Source organism: Podarcis bocagei (genome assembly GCF_964188305.1).
Source record: "Podarcis bocagei genome assembly, chromosome: 4".
In the NCBI taxonomy this organism is placed as follows: domain Eukaryota; kingdom Metazoa; phylum Chordata; class Lepidosauria; order Squamata; family Lacertidae; genus Podarcis; species Podarcis bocagei.
In genome coordinates, this window is record NC_138128.1 from 12,210,851 (window position 1) to 12,232,395 (window position 21,545).

Consider the following 21,545-nt stretch of genomic DNA (forward strand, 5'->3'; position numbering starts at 1 on the left):
TAGAACCAAAGACCAAGCTATTATCGAGAATGTATAACTTGCTGCTTAAATGGAATACTCAGGATGAGACAGTTAAATCAGCCATGATAAAATGGGCGCAAGACATTGGTTATAACATCATGTCTGAGGACTGGGAAAGGTTATGGTCCACCGGTATGAAGTTTACGGCATGTAATGCCTTGAAAGAAAACATTATGAAAATGGTTTACAGGTGGTACATGACCCCAGTTAAGCTTGCTAAGATATACCATTTGTCTGATAACAAATGCTGGAAATGTAAGGAGGCTGAGGGGACATTCTTTCACTTTTGGTGGACCTGTCCAAGAGTGAAGGCCTTCTGGGAAATGATCTATAACGAGTTAAAAAAGGTGTTTAGATACACCTTCCCTAAGAGACCGGAGGCCTTCCTTCTGGGCATTGTCAGCCAGAAGGTGTTAAAGAAGGATAGAACCTTTTTTATGTACGCTACCACAGCAGCAAGAATTCTTATTGCTAAGTACTGGAAGACTCAAGATTTGCCCACGCTGGAGGAATGGCAGACGCAACTGATGAACTACATGGAGTTAGCTGAGATGACTGCCAGGATCCGAGATTTGGGAGAAGAAGTAATGGAGGAGGACTGGAAAAAATTTAAGGACTATTTGCAGAAGTTTTATAAGTTATATGAACTATAAGATGCCGCATGACTTGGAAGGTTAGCCCCAGCAATGAGAGTGGATTATATATGAAATTGGATAACATTATTGAAAGAATCAAGGTTTAAATGGCTAAAGATGACAATATGTTATGTTTTTAGAGTAAATGGGAAATAAGGGATTTAAACTTAAATTGTAATTGAAAGTACAAAAGAAACATACGACACAAGGCTACAATTTGCTGATAAATTTATTGTTAAGAATGCACTGTGCGGGAGATGTGGGGAAGTCCGATAGAAGTTGAAATAAGTTGCTGAAATGGTTTGGTTTTTTCTTTCTTTTTTTATCTTTTCTGTTTTTTCTTCTTCCTATTCTATCTGTAATTGGAAAAAATGTAATAAAAATTATTAAAAAAAATATATAGATGGTATTTAATTCCGAACAGACTTGCTAAATTGTGTAAGTCCAGATCAGATAAGTGCTGGAGATGTAATGAGGTTGAGGGTACATTTTATCATATGTGGTGGACTTGTAAAAGGGTATTGGGAAATGATATATAATGAATTGAAAAAAATGTTTAAAAAACAAAATAAAACCAGAGTCCTTTTTGTTGGGGATAATTCAGAGGGAAATTCCCAGGTGTCAAAAAATACCATTTATGTATGCTACTACGGCAGCCTGTGTTTCGTTATCCCCCAAATGGAAAACGAGTGAGGTCCCAACCGAAGAAGAATGACAACTTAAACTCATGGAATATGTGCAGCTTGCAGATTTAACATGTAGAATAAGAGAACAAGAAGAATGTACATTTAAAGAAGACTGGAAAATGTTTACTGAATATATGAGTGAAAATTGTGTTCATTTAAAAACGCTGGTAGCATTAAGATAAATTCAACAGTGTAACTAAGTTTTGATGGATGTAACAATGGATTCCTGAGTGGTTTAGTTCATGTAAAATATGCAGGGATGTATGGTATGCAAAATGAACCATGGAAAGAGAAGAAGGGAAGTCATTGATATTTTAAGGTAGTTTAAACAAATATTTTGAAATGCAAATTAGGAAATTTAATAATATCTTCCGTATTTTTTGCTCTATAAGACGCATTTTCCCCCTCCTAAAAAGTAAGGGGAAATGTGTGTGCACCTTATGGAGCAAATGCAGGCTGCACAGCTATCCCAGAAGTCAGAACAGCGATCGTGCAGCGATCCCTCTTGCTGTTCTGCTTTCTGGGATAGCCAGGCAAAGCCTCTTCAGGGCAGGGGGAGGAACGCTCCCCCTGCCCTGAAGAGGCTTTGCATTGCTTTCGCTGAAGCCAGAACAGCAAGAGGGATTGCTGCGCAGAGGTTTCTGGGATTCAGAATATTTTTTTTCTTGTTTTCCTCCTCCAAAAATCAGGTGTGTCTTATGGTCTGATGCGTCTTTTAGAGCAAAAAATACGGTATATATCTATATATCCCATCACTATATATATATATAGCCTGTAACTTGACCAATCATAGCTAGGATCTACCGTATTTTTCGCCCCATAAGACACACTTTTTCCCCTCCAAAAATGAAGGGGAAATCGGGGTGCGTCTTATGGGGCGAATGCCTGCAAGCCTCGTGCGCCCGGCAGGAGGTACCACCGGGTGCGCGAGGCTTGGGGCGGCAGCCTGTCGCCCGAAGCACGGGGAGCCCTCCGGAGGGCTCCCCCTGCTTCGGGCGAGTGTCTGCAAGCCTCGCGCACCCGGCAGGAGGTCCCGCCGGGTGCGCGAGGCTTGGGGCGGCCGCCTGTGCTTCGGGCTCCCAGTGCTTCGGGCTCCCCATGCTTCGGACTGCTTGCGCGCATGCAGAAGCTTGGGGCGCGCTGAGCTCGGCACGCCCCAAGCTTCTGGTGTAGCGCAGCGATCTGCTAGCCCTGGGAGAGCCCCGCGGCTCTCCCAAGGCTAGCGGACTGCTTGCGCGCACCTAGAAGCTTGGGGCGCGCTGAGCTCAGCACGCTCCAAGCTCCTGGTGTAGCGCAGCGCACCTGGGGGGGGGAAAATAAATTTCCCCCCCTTTATTTCCCCCGCAAAAAACTAGGTGCGTCTTATGGGCCGGTGCGTCTTATGGGGCAAAAAATACGGTAGGTGGAGTCATAGATCTATAAAAATGTGTGGACTTGCACACGCTGGCTGTCTTCCATTTTGACTTGAAATGTTCATTTTGGGTTTTTCAGAAGAATGTAAAGGAAAGAAACGGGTGGTGGTGGGGTGCCAGCCCTCAATGGTGCCCACCTGAGGGGTGCCAGAACTGAAGGAAAGCACTGGTTCTTCCTCCTCCCTCGTTTTATTCTCACAACAATCCTGTGAGGCAGGTGGAGTGGCAGTGACTCGCCCCATGCACTCAGTGAGCTTCACGCACTGGCTGTAGATGCTGAAGCGGCTGCAATGACTGAAGAGCAGCTGCGCTCTCATTGCAAAACGGTTGAAACAATTGCCTAGAAAGGCCTGAAGCATCGCAGCGCCTCCGTGTGTGCTTGCTGTGGGGCGGACCTCCTGCTGTGCCAGTGGAACATCACAAAACAGGCTGTTAACCCAACGTTTGTTATGCTGGCGTTTGCAATTATACATCTGCCAGCAATTACTGGGATCTGGGCTCTAGTATCTGATTTCACCCTATCTCAGGCAATTAAATCTCTGTGTAACAAGGACCGCTGCATCTCTGAGTGCCTGGGTATAGATAATGAATAGATACATTTGCCTGAACATCATCTGTGCAGAGTTGAGGGACCTACTGTGCCCCTTTGCACGAAGACAGACAAACAGCCATCTGGAGAGAGAGAGAGATGCACATTACAGAACGGCGCTGTGATGTGCAGGTAATGTGGCATTGGTACAGATGTACTTGCAGTCCAGCAGGCAGCGTTCTACACACAAATATATACTCTCTGCATTGTAAAGCTCGTTCTCTTTTCAGTATGGAAGGAAATAGGGCTGTAGCTTGGCGTCAGAACACATGTTCTGTATGCCAAAGGCCCCAGGCTCTATCCAGGAATCCCTTGGCAGTGCTGTGAAAAACTACAGCCTGGAACCCATAGAGCTGTTGTCAGTCAATATAAACCAGGGATGGGGGTCCTGTGGCCTTCCAGATGTCGAAGTGCTCCAGTTCCTTTCACCTCAAGCCAGCATGGTCAATGGTCAGGATTAATGGGCCTTGCAGTCCAGCAACATTTGGAAGACCACAGGTTCTCCAGCTCCCCTGCCTAGCAAATATCGAGTCCATTTGCACTGAAAATGGATGCGCAATTGGATTTGTTCTTACCTCAGAATTAATTTTCATTGTCTCTTCTGTGTGGTAAAGCAAGCACTTTTGCCCCGAAGACGATACGTTGACGTACACTTGCAAGCACGGGTACTGAGAGGTTTTCAAGCAGTCCGGACCGCAGCTGAACGAGCAGTTGAAGGTTTCTGTGATGGAGATGTTGAGGAGCGTGCACTGCGTCTCTGCTGTCCAAACACTGGCCAGGAAAGAGGGAAAGAGAATTTGGACAGAGAAAAGGCTTAAAAGATTGGAATACCGCAAAATTCCGTGGCCAGATTGCTCACCAGAACAAGATGGTTTGAGCATGTAACACCATGGGCAGCCAATTAGTTTCTGGGCTGAATTCAAAGTACTGTTGTTGACCTATTATAAATGGCTATACATGCTGACTTTGGCCATTAAATAATCTATGGCCTGTTAAAGGGGTGGGGACTGTTATTATGATTATTTTTATGCTGTCTATTACTATTGCAACTATTACAGTGGTACCTTGGTTTTTGAATGTAATCCATTCAGGACCAGCCCAGGACATTTAGTAGGGTTGCCATATTCCCCAAAGTGAATACCAGGACAAAATTGTTGAGTTGTTTTTTTTTTAGGGGGCGGGTGTCCAAAGTTGTTGATGACATTTTGTTGCCTGATTCCAGGACGTGGTCTGGGAAAACCTGAGGCGAACCACAAAATGGCAATTAGATAAGTAAATAAGGCTGAGAAAAGAGCCACCAAAACGAAGTTTTTCTCCCTCCCTAGATGGCTTGAAAAGAGGATTGGAAAAATTGTTGGGGGAGAATGAGGCTACCAATGGCTTCCAGCTGGAGGCAGCAATGCTTTTGAATGCCAGTTGCTGGAAACCACAGAGGGAGAGGGCTCTTGTGCTGGAATCCTGAGGGCAGGTTTCCCACAGGCATGTCGTTGACCACTGTGAGAACAGGGTGCTAGACTAGATGGGCCATTAATGGGCTTAATCCTGTGGGCTCTTCTTATGTTATTTCATACAATTTTACCAGAATTTTCTCTCTGGGTTTTGTCTGCTTCATTCAACTCTGTCTGCTTATGACAGGTTTCTGCTAAACATTCACAGGTGTTTGGGATATCTGTCTGTCTGTCTATATCTATCTATCATCTATCTATCATCTATCTATCTATCTATCTATCTATCTATCTATCTATCTATCTATCCATCATCTATCTATCTATCTATCTATCTATCTATCTATCTATCTATCTATCTATCTATCTATCTATCATCTATCTATCTAATCTATCTCTTCAACTGGTTTGGCTTTTAAAAACGATCCAACCCTCCAAGTGTCCCTATTTTCCAGGGACAGTCCCAGATTTACAGAAGCCTTCCCGGTTTCTGATTTGATCCCAGAACGTCCCACTTTTCCTTAGAACGCCCCTATTTTCATGCGATAAATGTTGGAGGGTATGGCAGGACATCCCTATTTAATCAGAGATATGTCGGAGGCAGTGCTATTTTTCTAGAAAAAGAGTTGCTGGAACTCACCACAACCGCCTCCCTTGTTTTCTTATAATGGTAATGGCGCCCACCTGAGAGGTGACGGAACTGCGTTCCCTTTAGTTTCAGCCGGAAAAAAGCCCTGGTTGGAAGGTATGACCTATTCCTCCTAATGCTTAGGGCCATCTTACCCATAGGCGCTAGGGGTGCAGCGCACTCAGGCGCCGAGATCTCAGGGGCGCCAGGCCGAGAGTCCAGAGCCCGCGAGTTGAGTCTCGGGAAGAGCCCGCTTGTCGGTCGGAGAGCCATGGCAGGCTCTTCTGCTGCAGGCGGCTCTGTGCTATGAGTTCGGGGGCGACCAAGCCAGTGAGATGCTGAGGTGGCCAGCCGGCTCTGCCCTCCTGCACGCCTGGGACTGGGCAACCTAGGGTGTGTGTGGGTGGGTCTTTGTACCCCGGCCCTGCATATGCTGAAGACAGCCCTGCTAATGCTGATGCAAGTCTCCCTGTGCTCAGGTTTACGTAGCCCAAAACTGCAGGCCATGTTACAAATGACAGCTTCCTTCTCCCTTCTCCCCATAATTTGAGTAACGTTTCCTAAATCATTTCAGCAAAGATCTGTAGAAACTGTTGTGCCTCAGAAACCTTTAGAGAGAAACCTGGCTAGGAAGCCAGTGGTATTTAAATTCCAAAACCACCCTCTTTTCAGGGATCCTTAATTAGACATCCCTGCCAATTACAGTTAAGGTCAAATTATTCCTCTGCAATCACTGGTGATGTTGTTAACCCACATGGCACTCCAGACTCCTTCCATGAATATCAAAGCATCATACGGTCTAGAAAGTAGTGGAGTCTGACAAGATCCCAGTGAGGCAGAATGTTTTGTGTCTGTGTGGGGGGTTGTTTATGGCTTTAAAAAGGGGTCAGATAAATTCAACGGGATGGCAACATGTCCTAGGACATGCCTCCATCTGAAGGGCTGGGACAGTCTTCCAACTGAAGCCAGCCTCTGTTTGAAGGCCTATCTGGTCCAAGTCTGTTTTGAAGACAAAGAACCCCAATAATTTAAGAACCAAAGAAAAGCCTCACTGGGTCAGGTCACTGACCCATCTTATCCAGCACCCCCATAACACAAGATGCCTATGGGGAGCAAGCAAGCAGAAGGGCTGCAGGAAAGATGAAGCAGAAAAAACACACAAGTGATCTCATCCCTAGCAAAATTATTGCTAGGATATGTAGTGAGTGTCTCACTTTGAGGAAAATTATTACATAGATCAGCAGGATTTCCACTTGTGAGGAGGAAGGCATTAGTCTTACACCAGAAGGAAGAAATAATCCCTCAAAGTGCTGCAAAATAGCTTGATCCTTTTTACAAATTAAACTTCCATTTTCCTTCCATTTGAAAGCTTATAGTTTTCTCTAGGCCGCTGATTATTACTGCCGCTCCCTGCTGAATTAGGCCAGGGCTGTATTTTGCGGTGATAGACGCTCAACGTTTTATGGACTTCAGTGGGACATAGATTAGCCGATAAGGATATTAGCCGAAACCTCATACTGTGAGGGAAAGGCTGCCAAATCTTTTCATTTCTCTGCTGTGCCGCTTAATCCAAGGCTAAACAATGACAAAGGAAGGAGATGAAATATATGAGGCTAAATCCCCCCACTAGGAACTGAGTACTGTTGTGGTAGCAAGCTCTGCCCATGTCTCCGTTGCTGTGAGGGGTGTCCTGTGCCACTTTTAAAATGAAAACACAACCCTATATTGTAAATGAATAGATGGATCCTAAGTGAGCCAGGCCTGCTCTAGAGTAGAGTAGGAACTGAAGTGATGCTTCGTTTTGCATAGGGGGAACACAGTGTAACCGGATACGAGAAGTGCACCCCAGAATGGCAGCCATTTTTCTTCTAGGTTTAGTTGTACACTATCAATAAATAAAGTGCCCTGCTTGTTTGGTGGTTCAAGTATTTGGTGGCAACCTTTCCAACTCTGTATCACAGCAAATGCTTCAAGCTCATAGGCGCTCAACTGACATCATCTGCCCCATGGGAAGGAAGAAGAAAGTGAGAGAGGCCTTCTCCAGCTGGAATCGTCTCTCTTCGGGCCAACTTGACATTTTATAACATTTATTTATGTAAACCACCTTGGGTGTCTTGGCAGAAAAAGCATATATAAATGCAATGCAGTGCAATCAACCATAGAATGTTTGAATGAAGGACTATTGTGGAAATAGTCCCAGTACGTTTCTGAACACAATTCAAAGTGTTGGTGCTGACCTTTAAAGCCCTAAATGGCCTCAGTCCTGTATACCTGAAGGAGCGTCTCCACCCCCCATCGTTCCGCCTGGACACTGAGGTCCAGTGCCAAGGGCTTTCTGGCGGTTCCCTCACTGCAAGAAGCCAAGTTACAGGAAATCACACAGAGGGCCTTCTCGGTAGTGGCCCCCGCCCTCTGGAACACCCTCCCAACAGATGTCAAAGAGAACAACAACTACCAGACTTTTAGAAGACATCTGAAGGCAGCCCTGTTTCGGGAAGGTTTTAATGTTTGATGGATCACTGCATTTTAATATTTTGTTTGAAGCCTCCCAGAGTGGCTAGGGAAGCCCAGCCAGATGGGTGGGGTACAATTAATTAATTAATTAAAAATAATTATTATTAAATGATTTATACAGTGTTGAAGGAATGGTGTGACTGCTTCAGCACCCACAAAGCTCACACTTCTACAAGTGTCCTTCACATGGTCATTTGCCCAAAATTCACAACATGCCAATTTCACTGTCGAAGTGTCCCTATTTTCCAGGGACGTCCCTGATTTAGAGAAGCTGTCCCGGTTTCTGATTTGATGCCGGAAGGTCCCGCTTTTCCTTAGGACGTCCCTGTTTTAATTGGAGAAATGTTGGAGGGTATGGTAGGATATCCCTATTTTCATTAGGGAAATGTTGGGTAGGGCATGGAGTTATCCGACCCCTGAGCCGTCTGAAGGCAATCCTGTACAGTGGAACCTCGGTTTTCGATCTTAATCCGTTCCGGAAGACCATTAGGCTTCCGAAAAGTTCAAAAACTGAGGATCAATGGGCTGGCTGCAAAGTCAATGGAGAAAAAATGAAAAACAGTTCGGTTTCCAAAAATCATTCAAAAACTGGAGCAGTTACTTCTGGGTTTTCAGCGTTTGGGAGCCAAAACGTTCCAAAATGGAGGTGTTCAGCAACCGAGGTTTGACTGTAGAGGGAAGTTTTTTTAAAGGTTTAATGTTTTATTATATTTTTATATATGTTGGAAGTTGCCCAGAGTGGCTGGGGCAACCCAGTAAGGTTTGTGGGGTATAAATAGTAAAATTATCATTATGGAATGGGACGTCCCTGTTTTCATTGGATAAATGTTGGAGGGTATGCCCCACAGCATCTCAGACCCACATTACCCCTTAGTAACAAAGCCAGGTAGTTCCACTAGCTCCTTATCCAATTGTTCACCCCTCAGCCTTGCTCCCCCCCTCAAAACAATTTTACTGTGTGTGTGAGAGGGGAAAAGCATTTACCTTTGCATGTATGACCTCAGCAGCGTGATTCCCAGGAGGAAGTACATCATAATCGAACACACCATCATAGTCAGTCCCAGCAGTATGGCCCGGTCCTCCCCTGCTTTGAGAGCGGTGACTGTTTTCCTTTTGTCCAGCAGATCATGATCCCTGATTTTTTGGTAAATATTTCTGAGGTTGAAAACAATACATTCTTATGTGGAGTTCACACTTAATCAATAAACCCTCTAAAAGGACTGACAGTTCCGCTGCCAGGGCCTGTCTCACGGGAGAGCAGGCTTGTAAGGTTTCCACAGCTGATGTTTCCTAAACAGTTTGCTCAGACCTGGTCGTGGGGGGGGGGGGGAAGAAATCACTGGCACCCGAAATGTGCCACAGACATCTGTCGATGAAATGTTTTCAGCTGTAGAGAGGGATGATTTGCAGATTGGTTGCAAAGGCCTAAATCACTCACACTAGAGCAATCTCACGGGAGCATCTTGCAAAATGTGTTCTGCGACTGAATGGCAGGCCTCAAAGCTGGACCCTGCTTTTCGCGTTGCACAAATTTCCTGGCTGCATTACTGAAATGTGCTTTATGTGGGGCTTCCCTTAACAATAGTCTGAAAATTCCAAATTGTCCAGAATGTGGTCGCTGAATGTGGTTGGCTGGTGCCAACAGATTGGCTCATATTTCACTGGTCCTTCATCAACTTGACCAGTTGCTCAATTCACAGTGCTGGTTTTGAGCCCTCAGTGGTTGGAAATCTAAGTATCTTACTGAAGCACCTCTCTATGTATCCTCCACCAAAAAGGAACAAAGCCTTTTCGGTGGTGGCTCCCGGATTGTGAAACAGCCTCCCAGGAGAGAATGGCTGCCAGACCGCATGGTTGCCCACTTGCAAGTGAGCTTTGAAAACTTTTATTTTAGTTGGATATATTTTTTTAAAAGTCCTGGCTCTTAATGCTTTTTGAAATTGACTGCTACTTTTTACTCATCCCTGTTTTACTGCTGGGATTTGCTTGATTATTCCATTTTATGATATGTTAAATCCTTCCGAGCTGCCTTGAGTATATTGTGAACTAGAAGGACAGGATATCTAAATTATAGGAATAAAATGATAAGAATAAAATACAGTGCTTCAAATGTAAAAGAAATCAACAGAAGAGGGACACAGGAAGTGGCCTGAACCCATTGAACCCCATATTGTCCATTTTCTCCAGGCTTGCAGGCAGAGGGTCTCCCTTGACACTTATGACAGGAGGATCCTTTTAAAGTTGGAGATTCCAGGGTTTGAACCTGGGGCTGCGGGGACGCCACTTTTTGCAAGAATCAGGTGGCTCTGAGCCTGATCAGAAACGCAGGGATGTTGCCAAAAATGTTGGCTCCATTTCAGCTCCCCCTCCATAATACGTTCAGCTCACCTTGAGTCTTGACAGGGGAAACCCCTGTTGTACAAGTGGGAATCCTTGCACGGATAGGAGGCGTTAGCTGGATATTGACGTGGGCATAGCTAGAGATCCACCGGATCCTAACCCTCCCACTCATCCTGTTGGATATAGCCTTAGGACTGCACCTTTCTCTGGCTACCAGGTTAAGAATATTATTTAGTGCAATGTATGCTAGACTGCGTAAGGTGAGCTTCATTTCCTTTGGTGAAGTGATGTAAGCAAGCGTTGCCCGGCTATGGCTATTTATCAAAATGTATTTAACCATGATAGCTTGCTATCGAGAATTTGCGTCGTTACCAAATGAGAGCAGGCAAGAAAGGCAACAATTGTCATGCCGTTCTGGAACATTAAGCCCATCGCGCGACATAACTTGTGTCACTCTGTAGACATAAAACAGGCACAGTGCAGTCAGTCAACAACGTCACCGGAATGTAAACGGGATTCGAAGGGACGGCTGAGAAACAAGACTGCTAATTGAAAAGGGCCGCAAGCGTCTTTCTACGAGGGGGCTATGAGCCATGAAACGCACAGAGGAAAAAGTAATAAAGAAAGAGAGAGAGAGAGAGAATAACTGGCAGGTAAGTAGAAGAAAGCATCCATCAACAAGGCGATGGAAAGCCCAGCTCGTGTGTAAAGAATTGTGGTGCTTTGCTTGGCCCTGGAAAACCAAGCACTCTCAACCAGAAACCTATTAATTGATTGCGAAGCACCTTAAAGGCAAAGCCTGAGGGTCAGCAACTGGCAGCCCTTCACCCAAACCTGGCCCCTTGACCAAAACATAAAATTTGGCCAGCCAGGGAGACGAATAGCAGGCATAGCGGGAACAGTGGTTCTTGACTATGAGATTTGAGGCCTACTATCCTCTACCTCCTCCTCAGAGTAGTAATATCCCTATATAATTAAGTCACCTGATGAGCCCTTGTTCTGAGGGCAACAGCCAAATGAAGATAATGGAAGGAGCAGGACCTTTTCAGCGCTGGCTCCCTGCTTGCCAGTTTTGTTCCTTAGAGAGACTTGCCTGGCTTGTTACCTTTTGACATTTAGAAGGTTGGTTCTATGACCTGGTTACATCCCAAAGCGGGCGGTGATAGTTACTGCGTGTGTCTGCTGTTTGCAAGCTGCCTTTTACCGGATGTAGCTGTTCTATTATCTGTTTGACTTTATTGCTGTGCAATTAAATCCATTTTTATATGTAATATAGTTGGCAAATGCCCTTGAGGACACTGCTGGGCCATCAGATAGGATTCAATATACAGTGGTACCTCGGGTTACAGACGCTTCGGGTTACGTGTTCTCAGGTTACAGACATGCCAAAACCCAGAAGTACCAGAACGGGTTACTTCTGGGTTTCGGCGCTCGCGCATGCGCAGAAACACCAAATTGCGTCATGTACATACGCAAACGCGGCGCTGCAGGTTGCGATTGCTGTGGGTTGCGAACGTGCCTCCTGCATGGATCACGTTCGCAACCCGAGGTTCCACTGTAGCTCTGTGTTGTGCTCTTGTATGACCAACAAGAAAGCCCAACCTGAGGCTGTGTGGATGAAGGCAATGCAGGAAGGAGCAACCTTATTTTCCAAAGCTGAAAGACACCAGGAACATGGAGCAGGTCTTGCCCTTGATCTCCCCTCACTCAGGTGTCCTCACTACCCTAAATGCAGCATGTGGTTGGGTGAAGAAGAAAGCAATCCTTACTCCAGCCTCTGGATGAATGGCTCCATCGATAGATGAGTGGTAGGAGAAAGGCTAAGGAGTTTATTGGCAATAAGTGGAGCTCCACTCTTCTGCCACTCACAATACCTGATAGGTCATTAGTTAGGAAACAGGGACCCACACACTTTGCCTTGGTAGCCAGCAGTTATTTGCTGTTACCCATCCATTACTGGTCACCACCAAACCTTCTGACAGGTGCACCAGCTATATAGGGCAGAAGGATTTCTATGCAGGGGGCTGAGCCCCTCCAATATTGACGGGACCACCACCCCCTGCCACCTCTGGCACTACCGTCACCCCTGGGTGAGCCCCAGCATGTCAGGTGGTGGCAGGAGACATGGAGGGTGACTTTAACCCTCCACACTCCCCGTCGCGATCACCAGAGCGCCTTCTGGGAAGGTGCTCTGGAGATTCTCAAAGGGACGTCCGTGTGTCCTGGCAGGCCTGGCTGGACTGGGGTGTGTGTGTGTTGCGCTTGTGACGTCATGCATGTGCAACCGGCCACCCCAAAGCTGGTGCGCCTGCCCTCTGACACGGGAGATAGAAGGAAGCAGCCCTATATTTCATGCAGCGAGATCCTCGCTGCTTCAGAGTGTCTCCAAAACCTGAGAAGCAGTGAAAGATTCACGTCACTTGCCCGCCTAGCCCTCCTGGTGTGCCAGAGCATAGAGGAGAGAGGGGTGGTGTCTGCATAAAGCAGGGGAAGGGAATTCAAGGGCCACTTTCCTTTCTGGGGGCCACATACCAGTGGTAGGAGGGGCCACAGGCAAAAGTGGGTGGAGCTATTAATGCAAATTTTACCTTTGACCGTTAGGGCTAATTTCTACAAACACTCATGCACCCTTCTCTATCCTTCATTCGGGCAAGGAAACAGTGACGGAACTTCATGCTCTGGCACTGGGGGGCGGAGAGCAGGCGGGGGCGGGGCTGGTGTGCATCCCGGGGGCGTGGCACGCTGCCCCCAGGGGCGGGGCGTGTGTCCTTGGGGCATGGGGCGCTGCCCTCAGGGGCATGGCGATGTTGGGAATTGAGTTCCCACCAGCTGCGAGGTAGCAGCACATTGTTTACATCATGTGATGTGTCTGAGCGTGAGACAGGAAGTCTCAGCTGGTTCTCAGTGCTCGGTTCTCAGCGTGTAACTTGAGAACGTACTTTCACTTCTGAGGTAGAAGCTTGAGAGTCGAGCCGTAGCTGCTCAGGAGAGCAGACATGCTTGTATTAGCTCCGTGTTGTACAGTCTTAATAAAGTAGTGTGTTAGCCTACGGACTGTTTCTTCTGTCAGGGAATGCCAGAAGACGAGTGTGCTCCTCTCAGGAGGGAGGGGTCGCTTATTACCGGTCTCTCTGGACTGAGGGAGGATTCCAGCCAGAGAGTGACCACCGGAGAGAGTCTGGGGAAGGTGGCACCCTTCCTGGGGGCGTTTTTTCAACAGGCACACCGCCTGTGGGGACATGGCACCCAGTGCAGGCGGGGGGGGGGGGACACAGCCACAATGGCACCCAACCGGGATCACGCCGCCGGGGGCAGTGTGCTCCCCCCGCACTCCTCTTCCTCCGCCAGTGCAAGGAAGCAGCATTATCGGAGTTCAAGGCTGCATTCCAGCCAGGTAGGAACACTCTTGGAGGCTACAAAACCAGGCTGGCGAGGAACATGGCTTGGGAGGGAATGTGGCCTGGATGTGTGTGTGTTTGTTTCGCATTTCCCCCCTGAGCCTCAGGTTCCCCATCCCTAACGTACAGTGAGAGCAAGGCCCACTTTGAGTTAGTTCTCTGATAAATTACCGTACTGGTACCATCCGAATTGCGCACTGTCAGATGGTGGCACAGATGTGTTCGGTGTTGGGGGGAGGGGAGAGCATTTCACAGAACAACCTCCTTCTACCAAAACCCCACAAAATTATCTCCCCACGACAAGGACAAAACGTCTCTGAACGGATGGGGCAGTTCTGAATGGCAGTGGAGAAGCAGAATCTGTTAAACCTTTTTTTTTAAAAGTAGTGATATGGCAGGAATGTTCTGTCTCTTTTTTAAAAAGGCAGCAGAAATTCAAAACTTTTTTTTAAAAAAACTTTTTAAAAGAGTGTGGAACAGAGGAAGGGAAGGAATAACTTGTTGGCTGGTGATGGCACCAGCACTAGCCAATAGGTGCTTTAGACTGACGCTTGCACAAGCTAAAGAGGAAAAAACCAGCAGAAGGCTGCGTGGGCACCATTCATTTAAAGCACATTTTGAAGCATAGATATAAACTGACCTACTCAAAAGCACCCCAAAGAATTTCCAGCACCCTAAGCAAACTAGTTCCCAGGTTTCTTTTTGGGTGTGTGTGTGTATGCTTAAATGTATGATGTGTTCACAGCTTCATTCTCCTCCCATCCACCTTTCGGGCTGCAAGTGGGCCTAAAGGAAGGCAATCTTACATTTCAAAGCAGCCTACAGACGCCACGTACCTTCTTTCGTCGTGTCTGTACGACGTGGAGCTCCTCCCACTGGTCCAAATGAACATCTTAGAGGATTGGTCTCCGCTGCCTCTCCTTACTGTGGAGGTCCTGGAGGGATGGTGGTAGGACCTAGAAAGCAACAGACAGCCACCATCACCACGTGCTGAGACCCTGATGGGCCCCATCGCATCCCTCAAACCCAAGCGGCAAATCCTGGTTGGATTGTCCAATGTTTGCAGGCCCTGCTCTGTGTCGAATGGCTTTTAGGTGATTCCAGGTAATGTGCGAAACACCAGGGATGAACTTCCTATTTCCCATTCCATCCAGCAGGTTCAAGTGACATTAAATTATTATCTTCTCCTTCTTCTCCTGGACCGTTCTTTCCCCTCCAACCTCTATCAGACTTAACAACACCTTGCTCTGACGCCTTCTCAAGTGTGGCTTAAAAAAGAGAAATAATTTGTATAGTAAACCCTGTCATGGTTAAATATGGCCCCTAAATGTTTCACTTCTCCTGCCTGCCTTTGCAAGCCTTGCCTGCTCCCTGTTGCTTCCTGATGGGAGCCTCTGTTTATACATTTGCTCTAAGCAACCGTAAGAATTACAACAATTATGCTGGATCTGCTGTGTATTCTGAATGCACTGATCTGTTGCCAAAGCTGCGGTGATGCTTAAGTTGTGGTTAAAGTCCATCTCCTGGATGATGATCCTCTGATTGGCAGCGGTTTGGTGGAGGAGGGAGGTCACAGCAATTTTGACAAGTGCTCAATGACTACCTGCAAGGTGAACGTTTCCGAGCATGATTCAAAGTGTTGGTGCTGACATTTAATGCCCTAAACCACCTTGGTCCAGTCTCCACCCCCATCATTCTGCCCGGACACTGAGGTCCAGCTCTGAGGGCCTTCTGGCGGTTCCCTCACTGCGAGAAGCCAAGTTACAGGGAACCAGGCAGAGGGCCTTCTCGGTGGTGGCTTAGAACGCCCTCCCACCAGATGTCAAAGAGAACAACAACTACCAGACTTTTAGAAGACATCTGAAGGCAGCTCTGTTTAGGGAAGCTTTTAATGTTTGATGCATTACTGTATTTTAATATTTGTTGGAAGCCTCCCAGAGTGGCTGGGGAAACCCAGCCAGATGGGCGGGGTATAAATAAATATATAAATAAATAAAATAATAATAAACACTGTTTCCTTTCAAGTTCTTTGCTATTCCCTAGCCGCATCTCCATGCCCTCCAACATTTCTGCAATGAAAATAGGGACGTCCTTTTCCATAACAATAATTTTATTATTTATACCCCGACCATCTGACTGGGTTGTCTGAGCCGCTTTGGGCAGCTTCCGACATATATGAAAACATAATAAAACATTAAAAAAAACAACCTTCCCTATACAGGGCTGCCTTCAGATTGTTAGTATCTTGCTCAACTCCACCCCCGTACTTCCAGCACAGGTCACATGACACTCTGAGCTAACATCCGGTGCTCAGTACAGAGAATAGGCTCCACCTTTTCTCCAACAGTACATCTGCAAAACACAACATCCTGTTTTGCATTCCAGCCATCTGGAGCTGGCTTTTGCCTTGGTGCTTTTTCCCAACACAGATGACTGGAGGGTGGTGATGGTGGATAACCCCATACCCTTCCACATTTTTCCGATGAAAAGAGGAACGTCCTAAGGAAAAGTGGGGCATTCTGGGATAAAATCAGAAACTGGGGAAGCTTCCGTCAATCTGGGCCTGTTCATGGAAAGTAGGGAACACTTGGAGGGTCTGGCAGACTGGCAAATAATTAATCTCTTACTTGGTGGTGACGAGTATGTCAAATGGGGAAAGGGAGGGTAGAAGAGAAGAATATCCTTCTTCTTATGCCCATAACCCCCTTCCCCATGGGGCCTGGGATCCTGGGCGGCTGAGATGTGGCCACCCCAACCATAAACAGAGAAGTCCTTCAAACAGAGGCCTGTCATCCTGACAGCCCTTCAAACACAAGGCTGTCCTCTGTAAAGCCAACCAGGCTATTGTGTTGTTCATGATGCCCTGCTTGTAAGCAACTCACAAGCATCAGGCTGGCTGCCATTGATAATGGCTTGCTGGACTGGATGCACTGAGGTCTGGTCCAGCTCCACCTTTCTTATGTTTGGTATGCGGTGTTATGTAGTGTAGTTTCACCCTGGGCCAACAGGGGGATACTGTATATAGTTTTCACTCAGGTCTGTAGATAGTTTTCACTCAGGTCCGCGGCAGTTAGTTTAGGCGGGAACTCTGAGCTGTTGTGGTTACAATGTTGACAGCCGGCTGCCTATAAATACAGGCCGGCTGAGCTGTTCGCAGTCAGTTCTATTCCAGCTTGTCTTAATAAAGAGCTACTTGAAGAAATCGCTGTGCCGGCTGCTATGTCAACCCACTACTTAATACTGGCGACGAGGGTGGGATGGATGGACATCAGAGCACAGCCAGATGCGGCCAGCCTCTGAACTGAGCTGAATCACAGAGCGAAATCACTGAGCGAAATCACTGGGCAGAACCAATTCAGAGCTGACTGTTCTGGCTAGAGCACTGTGTTCCATCCATCGCCCTTCACGCCGGCATCGGAATCATGGCTTCACTTGTGCCTCTACCGCCGTTTGCGCCAGCCTCTGAGTCATGGGACTCCTACCTCGCTCGGTTCGACTGCTACCTCCAAGCCAACGAGCTGACAGCAGTATCAGTGGATCGGAAGCGGGGCCTATTTCTCAGCCTCTGTGGGCCTGAGGTGTTTGAGACGGCCCGAGCATTGGTTGCGCCTGAAGCAGTCCAGGCAACACCATGGGACACGATCCAAGAGAAGCTCCGCAACCACTACGCACCAAGGCCGTCCAAGATTGCTGCCCGCCATGCGTTCTACCACCGGAACCAGGCAGAGGGGGAGTCAATCAACAACTACGCCACCGCCCTGCGACAGGCTGCAATGCACTGTGAGTTCCGAGACTTAGACGATGCCCTGATGGATCGAATCGTCTGCGGAGTCCGGGACATCCATCTGCAACGGCGTCTCCTAGCCAAGCCAGACCTCACGCTACAGAAAGCCATTGAGGAGGCTGTGGCCTCAGAAGCTGCTGAACGCTCCGCCCAGGAGATCCGCAAGTCCAGCAGCCCGCGTCTTGCTAGGGGGCCAGTTCCGGTGCATCATGAAGAGGCCAGCAGTGATGAGGCATCCTCCAGTGAAGACGATGACGTGCACCAGACAAAGCGGGAGCGCCGGAAGCTCCAACAGAAGTTCAAGGGCCAACCGGAATGTGCTGGCTGCGGAGGCGACCATTCCCGTGCCAAGTGTCGATTCAGAGACGCCATCTGTAGGAGGTGTTCCAGAAGGGGCCACATCGCTAAGGTCTGCCGATCGGCTCCGTCTGACACCCCCCCTTCATCGACTCGCAAGTTCAAGTCTTCACTCCAGTCTGCCAAGGAAAGTTGTTTCGCTCTCACCAACTGCCGCTGCCCGTCTGGAACCACGATTGGCCAAACCGACTCGTCTACGCGACGCAAGCTGAACGTCACGGTGCTCATTGAAGGAGCTCCATGTGACATGGAGATCGACACCGGGTCTGCCCTGTCCGTCGTGTCATGGAGCACCATCAAAAGACTGGTACCCAGAGTATCCAAAAGGCAACTCGACTCTCACCGCGTACACCTGAGAGACTACCAGGGAAACGACATTCCCGTGGTAGGCGTTGGCCGGTTCCGGATCGCCTTCAAGGATTTTTCGGGCCTGCTCCGGTTGGTGGTGGTCGAAGGTCAGCGGCCAAGCCTCCTAGGGCTAGACTGGTTTGATGCCCTCGGCCTGGAAGTCACCGGCATCAACTGCATCTCTAACGCAGAGACTGAGGGTCTGGTCAAAGACTTTGCCGAGGTTTTTGACGGCACCTTGGGACAATATACTGGTACGCCCATCTCCTTTAGCCTTGATCCACAAGTCGCCCCCATCAAGCTTAAGCCACGCCGGGTTCCCTTTGCTCTCAAGGCTAAGGTGGACGAACAACTGGACAAACTGATCGCCCAAGGAGTTTTGGAGCCCGTTGACCACGCAAAGTGGGAAACCCCCATCGTCACGCCTGTCAAGCCAGATGGGTCGGTGAGAATCTGCGCTGACTACAAGTGCACAATCAACAAGGCACTTCAGCAGCACGCTTATCCGGTTCCTGTTGTCCAACACCTGCTGCATTCCCTGGGTGAGGGTAAGGTCTTCGCTAAGCTGGACCTTGCCCAAGCCTATCAACAACTGCCAGTCGATGATGCCACTGCTGAAGCCCAGACGATCGTCACCCACCGGGGGGCATTCCGTTGCCGCCGGTTGCAGTTCGGGGTGAGTGTGGCTCCTGGCATCTTCCAAAGCCTTATGGAGCGTCTCCTGCAAGGCCTTCCGGGCGTGGTACCATATTTTGATGACGTCTTGGTGTCTGCAGAATCACACCAGCAGCTGTTCGAGCGCCTCCGTGCCGTGCTGACCAGGTTCCAGGAGGCCGGGCTCAAGGTAAAGAGGGAGAAGTGCCTGATTGCCGTTCCACAGGTAGAGTTCCTGGGCTATCTTATCGATGCCTCCGGCCTTCATCCAACCACATCCAAGATCCGCGCTATCCAGCAGGCCCCCACCCCGAAGGACAAAACGGAGTTGCAGGCATTCCTGGGGCTGCTGAACTTTTATAACATGTTCCTGCCCCACAAAGCCACTGTGGCTGAGCCTCTTCACCGACTCCTTAGCACTAAGACGCCTTGGGCCTGGGGTCATCGAGAGACGGCGGCCTTCAACGCGGTCAAGGCTCTCCTTTCTTCAGACAGTGTGCTGGTACAGTACAGTGAATCCAGACCACTGGTCCTTGCCTGCGACGCCTCACCTTTTGGCATCGGTGCTGTCCTTAGTCACCGTTTTCCAGATGGAAGAGAAGCACCGCTCGCCTACTTTTCCAGGACACTATCTCCGGCGGAACGGAATTACAGCCAGCTCGACAAGGAGGCATTGGCACTTGTGGCTGGAGTGAAGAGGTTCCATGAATACCTCTATGGCAGGACTTTTGACCTCATCACTGACCACAAGCCACTCCTGGGCCTCCTTGCCGGTGATCGTCCAACTCCACCGGTCCTCTCACCACGCATGCTGCGATGGACTGTTTTCCTGGCTGCCTACCACTACCAGCTCATCCATCGCCCGGGGAAATCGATGGGCCATGCCGACGCCCTCAGCCGTTGCCCTCTTCCAGCATTTGTGGAAGACCCGGCTCCAGCTTCATCGCTCCTTCTGATTGAGGATCTTCCGGCAGCGCCTGTATCGGCTGCCACTGTGGCCTCCGCGTCTGCCCAGGATCGCACCATCAGCCGGGTGCTCAACTGGGTGTGGAGGGGGTGGCCACAAGGGCCTTTTGCATCGGAGTTCCAGCCCTTCGCAACCAGACAACATGAACTCTCAGCTCATCGCGGCTGTCTGCTGTGGGGAGACCGCGTCGTGATTCCCCAGGGACTCCGTCAGCGCGTCCTGGAGGCTCTGCACGTTGGCCACCCGGGAATTGTCAAAATGAAGGCGTTGGCTCGATGTTACGTCTGGTGGCCTAATATGGACGATGCCATCACTGCCTGGGTATCCGCCTGTCAAGCGTGCCAAGAGTCGAGGCCTGCACCACCGGCAGCTAAGGGACACACCTGGGAGATGCCAAAGACACCCTGGTCGAGGGTGCACATCGATCTGGCTGGCCCCTTTCATGGCCGGACCTTTATGGTAGTGGTGGACGCCTATTCCAAATGGCTGGAGGTCGCCCTGATGCCCTCCACCACTACCGAAGCTGTCATCCGGGTGCTGCGAGGCCTGTTTGCAACGCATGGGTGTCCTGATGTCCTTGTCTCTGACAACGGACCGCAGTTCACGTCAGGCACGTTTGAGCGGTATCTTTTGGGACTGGGCATCCGCCATGCCCTAATGGCACCTTTTCATCCATCCAGCAACGGGCAAGCGGAAAGAATGGTGCGCTCGACAAAAGAGGCACTGGCGCGCCTGGACCGGGGAGACTGGCATGAGCGGGTCGCCGAATACTTGTTCGTGCAGCACATCACTCCTCATGCGGCCACAGGGAGGAGTCCTGCTGAACTGCTTATGGGCCGCCGCCTCAGGTCACCGCTCGACCGGCTACACCCAGACTTTGCCGTGGCTGAACCCCCAGGCTGTGCCAACGCACCACGGTCATTTGTCCCAGGAAACCAGGTCTTTGCCCGGAACTATGTGGGGGACATTCCTTGGGTGCCAGCCACAGTAGTGGGAGTCACTGGACCTCGCTCATACCAGGTGGCACTCGAAGACGGACGTTTGTGGCGACGGCACATAGACCAGCTTAGGCGCAGGGTTGGCGACTTAGACACTACCGAGGTGCCCCCAACTGCGTTTGCGGCTCCAGAAGAGACACGTACAGATGGCGAGGCCCCACCTACACCTCCCTCGCAAACTGCCAGCGTGGAGCCGAACCAAGCCGTCTCAGAACAGACTCAGACCACTCCACTTGCGGAGGCTCCACCCACAGCAGCGGATCCAGGGGAGTTGGTTCCAACGCCACCTAGGGTCGCACCACAGCCTCAGCGAGAACTGTGTGGCCCTCCGGACTTGGCTACCAGTCCCCGGCGGTCTGGCAGAGTTTCCAAGCGCCCAACTCATTTAAAGGACTACGTTGTTGGACAGGTATCACTGTTGGTCTAAGTATGGGAAATGTAACCGATATGCTTTTGTGCCTAATTGAACCATTACGCGTAGTGCTGTATATAAGGAAACCATTACGATTGTAACTAACGCCTTATCTCGGTGGGGAGGGGTGTTATGTAGTGTAGTTTCACCCTGGGCCAACAGGGGGATACTGTATATAGTTTTCACTCAGGTCTGTAGATAGTTTTCACTCAGGTCCGCGGCAGTTAGTTTAGGCGGGAACTCTGAGCTGTTGTGGTTACAATGTTGACAGCCGGCTGCCTATAAATACAGGCCGGCTGAGCTGTTCGCAGTCAGTTCTATTCCAGCTTGTCTTAATAAAGAGCTACTTGAAGAAAT

General features: G+C 49.1%; 2 protein-coding genes across 7 annotated transcripts in view; one reads left to right on the forward strand and one right to left on the reverse strand.

Moving 5' to 3' along the window:
• The window catches only part of ZMAT3 (zinc finger matrin-type 3), a 327,537-nt gene that overhangs the window by 115,115 nt on the left and 190,877 nt on the right, over positions 1-21,545 (forward strand). The gene's annotated exons all lie outside the window — the stretch shown is intronic.
• KCNMB2 (potassium calcium-activated channel subfamily M regulatory beta subunit 2) overlaps positions 1-21,545 on the reverse strand; it is a 329,491-nt gene that overhangs the window by 16,211 nt on the left and 291,735 nt on the right. For all 6 annotated transcript variants that reach the window (XM_081190650.1, XM_081190648.1, XM_081190652.1 and 3 more), the window contains 3 exons: positions 14,505-14,624; positions 8,915-9,085; positions 3,919-4,114 (listed from right to left, as the gene is read on the reverse strand). In XM_081190650.1, the coding sequence (XP_081046776.1) occupies positions 3,919-4,114; positions 8,915-9,085; positions 14,505-14,624 (487 nt within the window). The remainder of the gene's footprint in view (positions 1-3,918; positions 4,115-8,914; positions 9,086-14,504; positions 14,625-21,545) is intronic.